The sequence below is a fragment of the Mauremys reevesii genome, linkage group 8 (genome assembly GCF_016161935.1).
Source record: "Mauremys reevesii isolate NIE-2019 linkage group 8, ASM1616193v1, whole genome shotgun sequence".
NCBI lineage: Eukaryota > Metazoa > Chordata > Testudines > Geoemydidae > Mauremys > Mauremys reevesii.
The window spans coordinates 98,446,814-98,460,427 of NC_052630.1; the positions used below are offsets into that span (position 1 = coordinate 98,446,814).

Sequence of the window (13,614 nt, forward strand, 5' to 3'; positions counted from 1 at the left end):
TTGGCTGAAGCAGTGCAGATCCCAGAAGATGGCAGCAAGCCTGCAATTGACACTGTGTTCTCTCAGTTGGGCCTCTTAGTAAACTCCCCAAAAACTCATCTTACCATATTGCAGGTGATAGAGTGCAAAATAGCCATAATTGGCTCCAAGTTTCAGTGCAGTCACTAGTGGTTGCGATAGAATCAAACCTGTCTGTGATGGGTCAGACATGTCTGGGGTGCTAGGCCGTATATCAGTATGGATGTATGTGATGGCACTTGCTAGACTTCATCTCTGGCTATTCCAACTCTGGCTTACACCGGCACTGTTCCCTGGCAAAACACGAGATGTATGAGAAGATCATTATTCCATCTCACGTCATCACAGAACTCAGATGGTGGAAGGAACCCACAAATTTTGTGCAGTGGGTTCCCTCCCCTACAAGGACTCTAATCACAGATGTGTCAGGAACAGGCTTGGGGAGCCCACCCAGACCATCTAAAGATGCAAGGGACTTGGTCCCTAGAAAATACAGTGCTTCACATCAATGTCCTGGAGCTCAGAGCCATCACACTTCAGAGCCTGTATGCCCTTCCTACCTGTTTTCCAGAACTCCACAGTGCAGATTGTGATGGACAACATGTCAACAATGCACTATATAAACAAGTAAGGTGGTGCACACTTTTTCCTCCTAGTTCTAGAAACTATGAAGCTCTGGACCTGGTGCCACCATCACGGGATTACCCCAATGGTTCTTCATCTCCTAGGAGTCAGCAACAACCTGGCAGTCAGTCTGTTACCACACATGAGTGTACATTGAGGAAGTCCATCATAAAGCTGATATTCTTGCATTGGGGGAACCATCTGATAGGCCTGTTTGCCCCCAGTGTCAATGCAAAGAGCCAGAACTTTTGTTCCAAAGGGGTTGTGAACCTGGGGTAGTTACTAGATGTCTTCTTTCTGCAAGGATCTCATGGCATTCTATGTGCATTTTCACCAATTTTCCCTCATCCCCAGGGTAACTTCCAAAATCAAGAGACAAAGCCACGATTAGTCTAATATTCTGCACTAGCAAGTTTTGGCTGACAGAACTAATACACATGTCCATTCAGCCACTGATCTAGCTCCCAGACTACCCAAAAGTGAGCTCAGAGCACCACAGCCAGATACTCTACCCAGACCCGAAGTCATTGCAACTAACAGTGTGGCTGTTTGCTGGCTGAGTACCATAGAGAGAGACTGTCCCCTCCAAGTCCAGGAAGTCCTAACAGAGAGCAGGAAAACATAAACCAGAAATATATGTTATTCCAAATGGAAGATGTTCTCAATATGGGCAGCTCAAGAGGTTCTGGACCTGATCCAGGCCTTAATACCAAAGACCCTCAACTACCTATCACACTTAAAACAGACTGGCCTTTTGTTCAGTTCTGTTAAGGGCCATCTTGCAGCAATTTCTGCTTACCATACTATTTTCCTCTAAAGTTATGCCTCCCCCTGCCCCAACCTGATGGTATCAAAGTTCCTCAAAGGGCTATTCCATACTTACTCACTGGTCAGAGAGTTAGCCAAGTTAGATACACCTAGACATATTAGACTAATTTCAATAAAGCTTAAGCAGCCTGTGCTGCCTGTTTGAAGTATGTCCAATTTCCGGAATTTGTAGGGCAGCTATGTGGAGCTCAGTCTACACATTTCCAAGACACTGTTCTTCGGTAGAGGTTCCAACATTAGATGCTCATTTTCACAGGCCTGTTCTGCAATTATTGTTTAAGTAAGACTTCTCTGATCCACTTCCAAGCAAACCAGGTAATTGCTTGTTTGTCACCAAGAGTGGAATCCATGTGGACCATCACTCAAAGAAGAAAGAAGGATTACTTACCTTACAGTAACTGTGGTTCTTAATGATGTATTGTCCATTTGGATTTCATGCTCCAACCGCCCTTCCCGCTACGATAGAGTCCTACTCCTTTGGGGTTCTGTATTGGCAATGGAACTGAAGGATGTGTAGGCTTCCTTAGCTCTTTATGCCATTGAGTGAGGGGATGGGAGGATATTGAAGGTGGAGATGCAGCCCCTGTGGACACTGCTGGGCACAAAAGAATATGATGCTTGAGGAGCATGTGCACCAAGAATGTAGTCCATGTGAACAATACATTTCGAAGAACCATAGTTACTGTAACCTTTCCTCCTTACTGAATGTACTGTAGTTGTGGTGAGAATCCAAAGTGATCAGAAAATATTTAGACATATGGCACCTGCAACTTAAATGTACTTAATTTGAATCTAGCAGCTAAAAGAAACAATTAGGGAGAGCTATGTAAGACTTTTATATCTAACATTTTTTTCTTCTCTTCCTTGTTTAGCTTTTTACTCAGATGTGGAGTCAGATTTCCATGCCAAAGTTCCTGTTGTCTTTTGCAAAGATGTTAAAAGGTTTGTTTAAAAGTTCAAAAGGATTCTTAAAAATATATCAACGTTTATTCTGCTTATTCATACCTCCTGGCAGCTGGTTGCTTGCACTCCCAGCAATAAACGTCAGTGTAATATTCATGCTAACAGTGGAAAGCCCAGAAAGAGAGGTTGGCTTCATCCTCTCACTTGGACTAGCCCATATTCACCGAGGACACCAGTTGGGAGAGTCTGGTCATGTCCCTTCTGGATGGAGTTAAATAAGGAAAAAGGAAAGTCATTCCCAGGGGATACTTAAAATTTATACCAACCATTTAATCCAAGGATCTCAAAGCATTTCACAAATTTGAGCCTCACTACCCACATGAGAGGCTGAAAAGGGGAGATGGGCAGATAACTTCATCAACCACTGAAATGCAGCCACATGAATGAAATTTAACTGCTGTTTAATGGTGTACAGCACCACTATATGACAGTTTAGGATAGGAGGTATTTGGTTGAAACCAGGAGAGCCCCTGGCTACTCTTTGGGGCAGGAACTATTGCTTCCTATGTGTATGGATGTTGCTAGCACATTATAGGGACCAACAGAATGTTGTTAATAATAATTTAGGGAGGCAGAATGAAGTTTCTTGAGAGAAGATTTAGCTGGTACATCCCAGCTGTTACATTAAAAAATAAACACATAGCATAGATCTTAAATGAGTGGATTGGCTCTGGTTTTTGTATTTAATCTGAAAAAGTCAAGGCCCTTTTATCTTTTTGGTGTAAAAAAAAAAGAAAAAGTACAGTAACTCCTCACTTAAAGTCGTCCCAGTTAACGTTGTTTCAGTGTTAGGTTGCTGATCAATTAGGGAACATGCTCGTTTAAAGTTGTGCAATGCTCCCTTCTAATGTCATTTGGCAGCTGCCTGCTTTGTCCACTGTTTGCAGGAAGAGCAGCCCGTTGCAGCTAGCTGGTGGGGGCTTGTAACCAGGGTGGACTGGCAGCCCCCCTCTCAGCTCCCCGCTCCCCTAAATTCCCTGTGCTGTAGCCGCCCAGCAGGCTATCAATTGCAGGCAGTTCAGCTGTCCCTCCCCCCACTGCCATGTGCTGCTCCTGCCCTCTGCCTTGTAGCTGCTCCCAGAGACTCCTGCTTACTGTGCAGGGGGGAAGAAGAGGGGGCTAATGTCAGGGTGTCCCCCTCTCCCCTGCTCCTGCACTCCGCTTACCCCTTCTCCATATAGAGCAGGAAGGGGACACAGACGGAGAGAGACATAGAGAGCTTGGGGCAGCAGCTGCTGTCTCAACTTCCTGATCCACTTAAAAAGACAGTGCACTTAAGAGTGGGTCAGCTGACTTAAAGGGGCAGTGTGCATCTCTCTCTCTCTCTCTCCCACACACAAGATGTGTGTCTGTCTCTGTCTGCTATGCTGTCTCCCCTCCCTCCTGTTTGTGCTGCCTTGTGTGAGAGACGAAGTTAACAACAATGTGTTAACTCTCTTCCACCCTCTAACTTCACCACCTCAACCAAGCTTCACAATCATCATAGCTGTGAACAGTATTAAATTGTTTCTTTGTTTAAAAGGTATATTGTGTGTATATCTATTTAGTATCAGAGGGGTAGCTGTGTTAGTCTGGATCTGTAAAAGCAGCAAAGCTCATGCTCCAATACGTCTGTTAGTCTATAAGATGCCACAGGACTCTTTGCTGCTTTTATATCTATATCATATATAGTTTTTGTCTGGTGAAAAAAATTTCCCTGGAACCTAACCCCCCCTATTTACATTAATTCTTATGGGGAAATTGGATCCGCTTAACATCGTTTTGCTTAAAGTCGCATTTTTCAGGAAAATAACTACAACGTTAAGCGAGGAGTCACTATATTATCTGAGAGAGAAGATGAATCAAGATAATACAAAGAGAAACCAAAAAAGTGCACTTCAAAGATGATAAGGCTCTAGTTTACTGTATACATCTCTACCTCAATATAACGCTGCCCTCGGGAGCCAAAAAATCTTACCACGTTATAGGTGAAACTGCGTTATATCGAACTTGATTTGGTCCACCAGAGTGCGCAGCCCCGCTCCCCCCCGGAGCACTGCTTTACCGCGTTATATCTGAATTTGTGTTATATCGGGTCGCGTTATATCGAGGTAGAGGTGTATTTTATATTTAAAATACTAGCTTTTCCAAGTTTCCTTTGGTTTGGCACTCCTCCCGCTCCTACAGATTCATTTCCTCCACAAGGGTAATGTATACTAACCCATCTCAGTCAAATGTCCACCCTGTACCCAATATTATTTAATGTCAAGTGAACGATGGGGAAGGAAATAGGAAGAGGGGATAAGATATTAATCTCCATTTTGCATATGTGGAAACACACACTGGACGTTTAAGTGACTTGCATAAGGTTACACAGTTAATCGGGGGCAGAGTTGAGCATAGAAAAAAAATTATCAATGACATTTTTCATTGTTATAGCTGGAAGGGATTTTTGTGAGTTCCAAATCCAACTCCTGCAGTAATGAAAATTGAACTCAGTTTGATAGGTATCATGTTGCTTGCTAAAATAGTCACTTTCATTCATGAGAGGTGTTCTGGTATTTGCTTTCAATATGCTGGGAGTGGCAATCTGTCAGACTTTGCTTACTTGGAGTTAAAATTATGAACTTAAACTGGTTTCTTATTTCTCTCTTAATAACAGTGGTTTAACTTGTAAAGTAAGTGCTAGAAATGATGTGGCCTGTCTTACAACTGACTTGCTGGCTGCACTTGGCAAACTGGAACCTGTCCTTGCTCCCTTGGTGTTGGCTTTCCGCTACTGGGCTAGAGTAAGTTAATACAAATAAAGACCGCTTAAACATGTCTGTTCTCCCCTTGAGGATTGCACATACAGTATAATACAGCAACGGATGTGTTATGGGAATAAACTTCCTGTGACACAGACACCAGCATGTAATTTATAATATAGTAGTATCAAAGTTTCTTTTGAAATTTTTCTTTTTCCACTAAATCAAAATGTATTATAGTCAAGTGTAGTATTCATCTCTCCTGTAAACCGTGTCCGCAAATGCTTCAGCATTTATATCCCACAGTTACAGAAAAAAATGTTTGGATAGGGAGAGAGGAATGAAGAGGTATGGGAAGGGTGAAAAATATTTTCTTCTGAGACTTAAGGCAGAACCTTATTTGAGGCTGAGATGGAGAGCTGACAGGCGGAGCTGCAGAGAAGGAGGCGCTCATTCATCAACAGGGACAAGATTGTGTTGAAGGAAAAGAGGGAGTAGATAGGTACAAGATGAGTAGAGGGAATACAAAGATAAAGTCCATGAAGTAGGCTACAGTAAGCTTAAGAAGGGTAGTTCTCAACTGGATTCTGAAATACAAGAAGTAACACACACTTAGCTGTATATAATTGGGTTATAAACCTTTGTGAGTTTTAGTGAACTGACTCTGGAGTGATTTATTAATATCAGAACCTGGAAGTAGATTGCAACTCCATGTGCATAGTTTTGTGTCTGGTTACAATATATTTTTTTTTTAACCCAACGACTCTGAATTCTCTTTTCTGTTCTGTATTGTGAGTTGAAGTGTATGCAGTGGCATGTAATGCAGAACATGTCCACTTTGTGTCTAGAGGCAAGTATATGCTGCCTTTTTTACATCTGTGGAGAGATGTTTTATATTAAATCACTTGCAGTCTCCCAGTGGTGCAACTAAGTTTAAGGAACTTGTGTTGCTAAAATTCCTAGCTAGATTCCTGAAAAAGTCTAACTTGTAAAAGTCATCAAATCTTCCCAGACTCTGGGTTGCAGTACACTAGTGACTCATGAAGAGTTTTCCAGTGGAACTTGGCCAAAAATCTACTGGGTAAGATTTTGTGCTGTGTCAGTATTGAACTCTCACAGCCCAGAGGGAGGGAAGAGCTAAGGTGCCCTTAAGCCACTTTTGTACTCCCTGGGCTACTCTGGGGCTGGATGGGGCTGGTCAAAGTTATGGATGCCGTCCAAGGCTGCCCTATTGGCTGCGGTACTGTCCAGAATCTCTGCACTGCTGCAGCCCTACTCCCATCCCCACCCTTGTCCTGCCCCCTACTCCAGGGCTTGCAAGGAGGTTGTTGAATGGCTGTTGTCCACAGTGCCTGTGCAAGGGAATTCTCCCCTAGTCAGAACTGGGGCTTATAGGGCCCTGTACAAGGCATGACTTCTCCCCTGCTTGCAAAGACACATTGCCACACCCACAATTTCCTTTTAGCCGTTTTATTATCCAAACTTAAACAAACTGTTTCTCAGCTCACCCTTCACATCTTGGGCTCTCCTTGCCCCACATCCCAGGGGACTATGGTAGCCCTGCTGCTTCTGCTTCCTGCCTCTCTCTCAGTCAGTTCTATTATCACAGCCAGTCCTCCTGTAATGGCGCAACCTCTAATCATTTATAGCTTAGGTGCAGCCCCTACCCCCTCAGTGTGCCCAACTAGGAGCACCTGCTGTGGCACAGGGGAGCTGGACCTATTTCAGCCACAGGGGCCAGCCTTCATCTGACATGCCCTCTTACACTGCTCTGGCCCTTTTATCTGATGTAAAGGGGCCAAAGAGGGGGTGAGGATCTCACTCTTCACATATATTATACACACTTCTAAAATTGCCACTATATCATTGGCTCTGTTCTGGCCTCCATAACATTATGAAGCAGACCAACTAGCAAACATTAGATGTCTTATCACCCACAGTACAGTTTCAACAGGTGCAGGGCTTTGCAGATCCTCATTCTAGGTCTGGGAACTCTTTCCCAGCATTCATCCCAAGAGAGTAAGCATAATTTGCCAAACCCACCACTCATCAAAATCAAGGCAGTTTTAAATAATGAGCTCATGTCAGGCTGCCAGCAAAACAATTGTACACATTTTTGCCTCCATCTCCCACTGGGTCAACTAGAGATACCATTGCTGAGTATAAGAATTGAGCTGTAACAGCCCTATTAAGTATACGTCAGATGTCAAATCCTTTTATAATTCAGGTTTGGGTTCACTATTAAACTCTACTTGACTTTAAATGACTTGACTTTATTGAAAAGTGCATTCCATTATACAGTATTATTAATATTTTGATGTTTTTGTGAAGAGGGTTTCATAAATTGATTAGTGCCATACAGTACACAAGGACATTACATTACAAACTAGAAAAGAGAACTGTTTGAAGTCTGACTAAAAATAGTGAAAAACCTCTTGAGCTCACATGGAAAAGCATTCTACCAGCATAGAGCCAGATATGAAGAAGCCCTCTATACCTGGCGATTGCACAATAGCAGGTTCTCTAACCAAAACCATAAATCCCTGTCAGAAGCGTAAATGTGAGCCACAACTGCATAGTTATGATAGAATCAATGAGTGTAATAATAAATAATAATAATAATAAAGTTGAACTTTACAAATGATTACAGATTACATTTTATCCTCTGGCCAATGTGTATCTACTGTAACTTTCTGAAGAATGCGGTAACATGGGAGTTGCAAGGTGTGGAAAAAAGTAGGTGAGGTGCTGTGTTCTGAATGGATTGTGAGTGAGAAGTAGATAACATAGAAGACATCTGTATAAAAGTTTATCATTTCCTTAGATTTTGAGATGAAAGACTTTCTAGTCAGCTTTAGCATATACTCCATATTCCTTTTGAACTTTTTTAATGGCTCATTTATATAATGTATTATATAATTAAAATGCTAAAATCTTATCAGAAAACTACAGCTGTCTTATCTTTTTGTAGTTGTGCCATATTGACTGTCAGGCAGAAGGTGGGATTCCCTCATATTCTTTTGCCTTAATGGTGATATTTTTTCTTCAACAAAGAAAACCACCCATTTTACCATCACATTTAGGCACTTGGGTAAGTTTTTTTTGACAGTATAATTATCTACTCTTGCAATATTTTTAACGGGCAGTGCTACATAGGTATTTTACAGATCATAAGATGTGTCATACTAGATTGAATAGTTTAAATAAAGCACTTAGCACGTTCTTCTTTGTGTGGTTGACTTGTGCCTGTTGCTTCTGAGGAAAGTGAAAGATTCTCATAATATACCTGGACAATTGTGCAATTCTGTGCTTTGGGTCAGGGGGAAAGAATTTATTTTTTAACTCAGCTGACACACTGAGATGTGATTACCCTTTTCTTACCATGCATAACTAACATTAGCAGTGTTGGTGAAATTATCTTTTGGGGGCCCTGAAATTGCCATTTCTATGTTTTGGTCCAAGTATGGTATGTGACATACAATCTTGTTCTCAGAAATCCTTTAATTGTATTTAGATTGAAGGCTTCGATTTAAAGAGGGCAGATGACTACACACTGAGAGGTATAGAAGAGGAGAAGTTTGTAAGATGGGAATACAAGCCAACGAATAATGGAGCGGGGAAAAATTCAAGTGGGGTAGAAGGCAAAGCTAAAGCTGAACAGCAAAAAGGTGGTAAGAAGTCAACAAGCTCAGAAACGGACAACCAAAGTAATGCGAAGGAGAAACATGGCAAAGTGAGTCATTGTTTTATCTGAATGGAGACCACATCTGCTGTCTGATTATTAAACTTTTTATTTAAAAAAAACTTAGAAAAAAACTGAAATTTTCATTTCTTATTGCTACTGAACATTCATGTTCGTTTCAGTCTCCCTTAGCATTTGAAAAACCCCACCAAATATCCCTGGGGCAACTGTGGTTAGAACTGTTGAAGTTTTACACACTGGAATTTGCTTTGGAGGAATATGTCATCAGCGTACGGGTACAAGAACTCTTAACCAGAGAGAACAAAAACTGGCCTAAAAGGCGAATAGCCATTGAAGGTACGGTAATGTTCTTTCTACCAGGTTTACAGACATTATGCTTTCTTCTTTGGATTTTACTTACCTAACATTTATTTCTAGTACTTGGACAAGAAATTGCATTAGATGCAAATGGAGAGGAAACTAGAAGTTTAACTGGCAAATATACAAAAGTTAATCAGGCTACTTGAGGACGTCATCTACCCAGCACTGCAGTATGAGTACAGTGACGCCTGAAATATGGAGTACCATTTCCCCCCAGCCTTTTCTCCTTCTGTTCCGTCTCTGCAATACTGTTCCTTTTCTCCTTGAACCATCTCCATCTGTTTCATTCCCCATTCTCTGTACTTTTCTCCACCCATTCTTCCTTCCCATTTGTTCTGGGGGATGGGAACATTACCTGTGCAAGATCCCATACCATTGGGTCTTCTAGTTGCCTCTGATCATCAGTTTATTTCCTCTGCTTCTGACATATGGACAGGGCAGAGAGGAGAGCATTGATCAGAGCGAATAGAACCAGCTCAGTGGAGTAAAAGCTCCCATGGACCATATTCCCACACTGGGAAGCTGACTGTCCGCATAGTTGGATGATGAGTATGTCCTGGAAAATATATTTAAAAACTAGATGTCTGACCATAGGTAATACATTTGAGAGCCTTGAGGCGGAGTATATTTGATGCTGATACCTAATGTGGTATGTGATGATGGGAGAAAGAATAATTCCCTTTCTTTGCCTAAATTTTATCCATTTCCATTTGGAAAACATTAATATTTTATTCAATTATTTATTGTTTTTTAAAAAATTAAATAGTATTTGTTAGGAAAGATCAGAAAGTAATGTACCGGAACTGTGGATTGTCAGTGGTGATAGAAAAGTGAGGAAGTGGAAAAAGGTTAGGAAAGAAGATACAGTTTTTATAGGAGATTGAGATGGTGAGACATCCAGGAGGAGGTGTAGGAGAAATGGCTAGATATGAGAGACTGGACTAAAGGGGTGGAGGTTGAAAGTAGGAGGTAGATTGGTTAGTTATCAGCTTAGAAATGGTAGTGCCTGAGGTCTCATAAAGCACATAGAGGGAAAAGGAATGGGCCAAGTAGAGAATCTTAAACAATGCCAACAGAAAAGAGGAAAATAAGGCGTCAGCAAAGAGATGCTGGGGAGGAATCGGTGAGGTATGAGAACAGGAAGAGAACACTGTCAGGGAAGATAGAGAGAACAGTAATGAAATGTGTCAAAGGGAGGAGACAAAGTGAAATAGGATTTGAAAAATGTCCTATCACATTGCTAGAAGGAGGTTTGTTAATGACCTTGGTGAAGGAGCAGCAAAGAGTCCCGTGGCACCTTATAGACTAACGGACGTATTGGAGCATGAGCTTTCCTGGGTGAATACGCACTTCGTCGGATGCATGTAAGTGGGTATTCATCCACGAAAGCTCATGCTCCAATACGTCTGTTAGTCTATAAGGTGCCACAGGACTCTTTGCTGCTTTTACAGATCCAGACTAACACGGCTACCCCTCTGATACTTGGTGAAGGAGGTTTTGGTAAGATGGATATCTGTATTGGACATGATCAAAGAAACATTGGGGAGGGGAACTTAAGTCTGTGGGAATAGACTTTGAGTTTTGGAGATGAGAATCCAACCTAGTCATCATCCTGGAAACTGAAGTCCCTAAGGGTATGTATGTCTGCACTGCAAAGAAAAACCTGCAGCACTGCGTCTCAAAGCTCGGGCTCCAACCAGAGCTGGAACATCTACATTGCTATTTTTAGCCCATCAGTGCGAGCCGTGTGAGCCCGAGGAACTGACCTGGGCTTTGAGACTCGGTGCAGCATGTCTTTTATTGCAGTGTAGACATACCCGGCGATGAGAGTAAGGGACCTAATAGAGAGAGAGAGTATCTGAACCATGAGGGAAAAAAAGAAAATGTGTCAAGATAATGATCAAATAGTGGTTATTCTAAGAGGGAGGGATTATATCCTTTTAACAATGTTTTCAGCTAAATTCCATGTGATGAATTTTTAGTACAGGAGTTGATGTAAGAGGAAGAAGCAACCCACCTTGATATTTAAGATCTGAGGTGGAATTGTCAGTAATTGCAATTATGAAGATCCTCTTTGGACTTGTAAATCGGAAATTTAATCTGGAAGTTACAAAGAGAGACTAAATATGAAACTCTGTGAGATCATTTTACATAGTCAGTTTCCTGACTCTTGCTTCACTTTTAAATAAATTATTTATCAAATTAAATCAATGAAAAAAATCGAAGAAGGAGAAAATATTGGGCAGGATTACCCAAAGATTGATTGTAATGTCTGGATATTTATTTTACTTTCAAGTTTAGGAATCAGACTTAATATGGGATTTTTTTAACAAAGCAGAAATGGTACACAATTTTTTATTAATTAAATCAGACATTTACAGTAAATATATGGTGATTATACAGAAAAATCTAAAGACTCTCTTGGGATCCAGATCCTTAAATGGTACTTAAGAACAATACATATCTATGAGCTATTTATTCCATTATATCCTTCAGCCTTGTGATGAAAACAGTCTGGTACCAGGATGAAATGAAGAAGAGGATGTATAGCATAATAAATATAGTTTTGGGCTATATTATAGGGTTCTGTAATTTGAAATACAAAATACTAATAACTTATGTATTTGAAATACATTATTGTGCAAGTATTACTTGATGTATAGTAGTAAATTACTACTTGAATTGTCTTTTTCTAGATCCTTTTGCACTAAAGAGGAATGTTGCACGAAGCCTAAATAGCCAGATGGTGTTTGAGTACATCCTAGAGCGATTCAGGACAGCGTATAAATATTTTGCATGTCCACAAACTAAAGATGGGATTAAATCCAAATCAGATACCAAGAAAAAAGAAAAGGAAAAAATTAGCAGCAAGAAATCTGCAAAATCTGGAGAACCTGTAGCCAACTGTTGCCTTCCACAGGGAGAAAACGTTTTAGAGAAACAGAATGCAGGAAATGGATGTAGTATACAAGAATATGAACTTGAATGTAATGAAATAGAATTTACATCCAAGAAATGTATTTCTGAGAACACAGACAGTTTGTTAGTAAATAAGACAGATGCACTGGACTCCAATTATGATGAAGACAGAGAGGAAACAGTATCTCTTATTTCTAAAGAATGCTGTGAATTAAAGCAAAAATCACTCAAAGAGAAAGATGATCTAGAGCTTTCAGAAATTTGTCTAACTAAAGACAAGCTAAGCCACCATTGTAACTGCAGTGAACGTTGGTTCCATGACCCAAATTCTGTTAATGAATTTGTTGATGTTGAAAGTGGACAGAGTTCAGTAATGGAGTGTTCACAGAAGAATAAGTGCACTAGCACATCAGCTACCTCGCACGACTGCAAAGCAATGGTAGATGTTTGTAACCTTAAAGATGAAGATAAACTCTCCATAGAAGAAATGCATTATGTGTTTGATAAATTTATTTTGACTTCTGGAAAGGTAAGATGCATTTTAAAGATGTGTAAATGGTGGGGTTATTTCACTCCAACATCAATAAAACATACACTTGGGTGCAAGGTATCTCCTTTCACTACCTGTTAGAACTGTATTCCTGCTTCCAAACTGTTAGACTGTCCGGTGAGAGAATTGTTTAGTTGTTATTCCACTCTCTATCCTGAATTACTTCTCTCCCTGTTTCAAATACTTGCTCCCTCAGCATAGGTGAATGTATTGTTACAGGGCTGAAATAAGTTAACGTGTCCGGCTATCACCATGATTTGAGAGGAGTTACAACATAGCTTTACCAGCACCATTACCCATTTACCTATGGTACAGATTATCTTGGTTATATAATGTCATGTTCCTCACTGTCAGATTAGAGAAGTATAGGCTATTTTCTAACTTTCATTACTTTTCCATAGTTGGGAAGTGCAGTGCAGTTGCTCGCCATAGAAGAGAAAGAAAGAACTGGATAGCCCATCTTTTTGGGGCCCTGATATTTTTTTTTGTTTGTTTTTTATTTTTGTTCATTTGAAAGAAGGAAAATTATTATGTTGAATAAAACTTACTGATAGCAATTTTATATCATTTTCCAGTTTTCAAAATATTGTACAAACATGACCTAATTTGACCCTAACTAAATGCAAGTTATTTACTAATGTATAGCTACCACCCTGGCTATAACTGTCCCCAAGGACTGGAAGGTTGGCTTTCCTTACATTCTCCTTCTCTAGGTAAAAACAACTGATACATTTCAGTGTGGAAAACTCGAGATTTTCAGTTTTTAAAAAAGTAACTCAGAGAAAAGACTTGCCAGTGCAGTGATAAGAAGTATGCAGGCATCTTCCTGAATATTAGATGTTTTAGAGCAAATTGACATCACTCAGTTTTCACCCAGCCAAAAGTGTTGAGAGTCAAAAAGGCCTTATAAAAAAAAAATCAGT

The 13,614-nt window shown here is 40.5% G+C and overlaps 1 protein-coding gene across 8 annotated transcripts in view; it reads left to right on the forward strand.

Annotated features, from left to right (window-relative positions):
• Nucleotides 1–13,614, forward strand: part of TUT4 (terminal uridylyl transferase 4) — a 73,049-nt gene that overhangs the window by 28,293 nt on the left and 31,142 nt on the right. For all 8 annotated transcript variants that reach the window (XM_039483672.1, XM_039483666.1, XM_039483673.1 and 5 more), the window contains 6 exons: nt 2,343–2,412; nt 5,075–5,201; nt 8,131–8,250; nt 8,674–8,892; nt 9,024–9,198; nt 11,919–12,670. In XM_039483672.1, the coding sequence (XP_039339606.1) occupies nt 2,343–2,412; nt 5,075–5,201; nt 8,131–8,250; nt 8,674–8,892; nt 9,024–9,198; nt 11,919–12,670 (1,463 nt within the window). The remainder of the gene's footprint in view (nt 1–2,342; nt 2,413–5,074; nt 5,202–8,130; nt 8,251–8,673; nt 8,893–9,023; nt 9,199–11,918; nt 12,671–13,614) is intronic.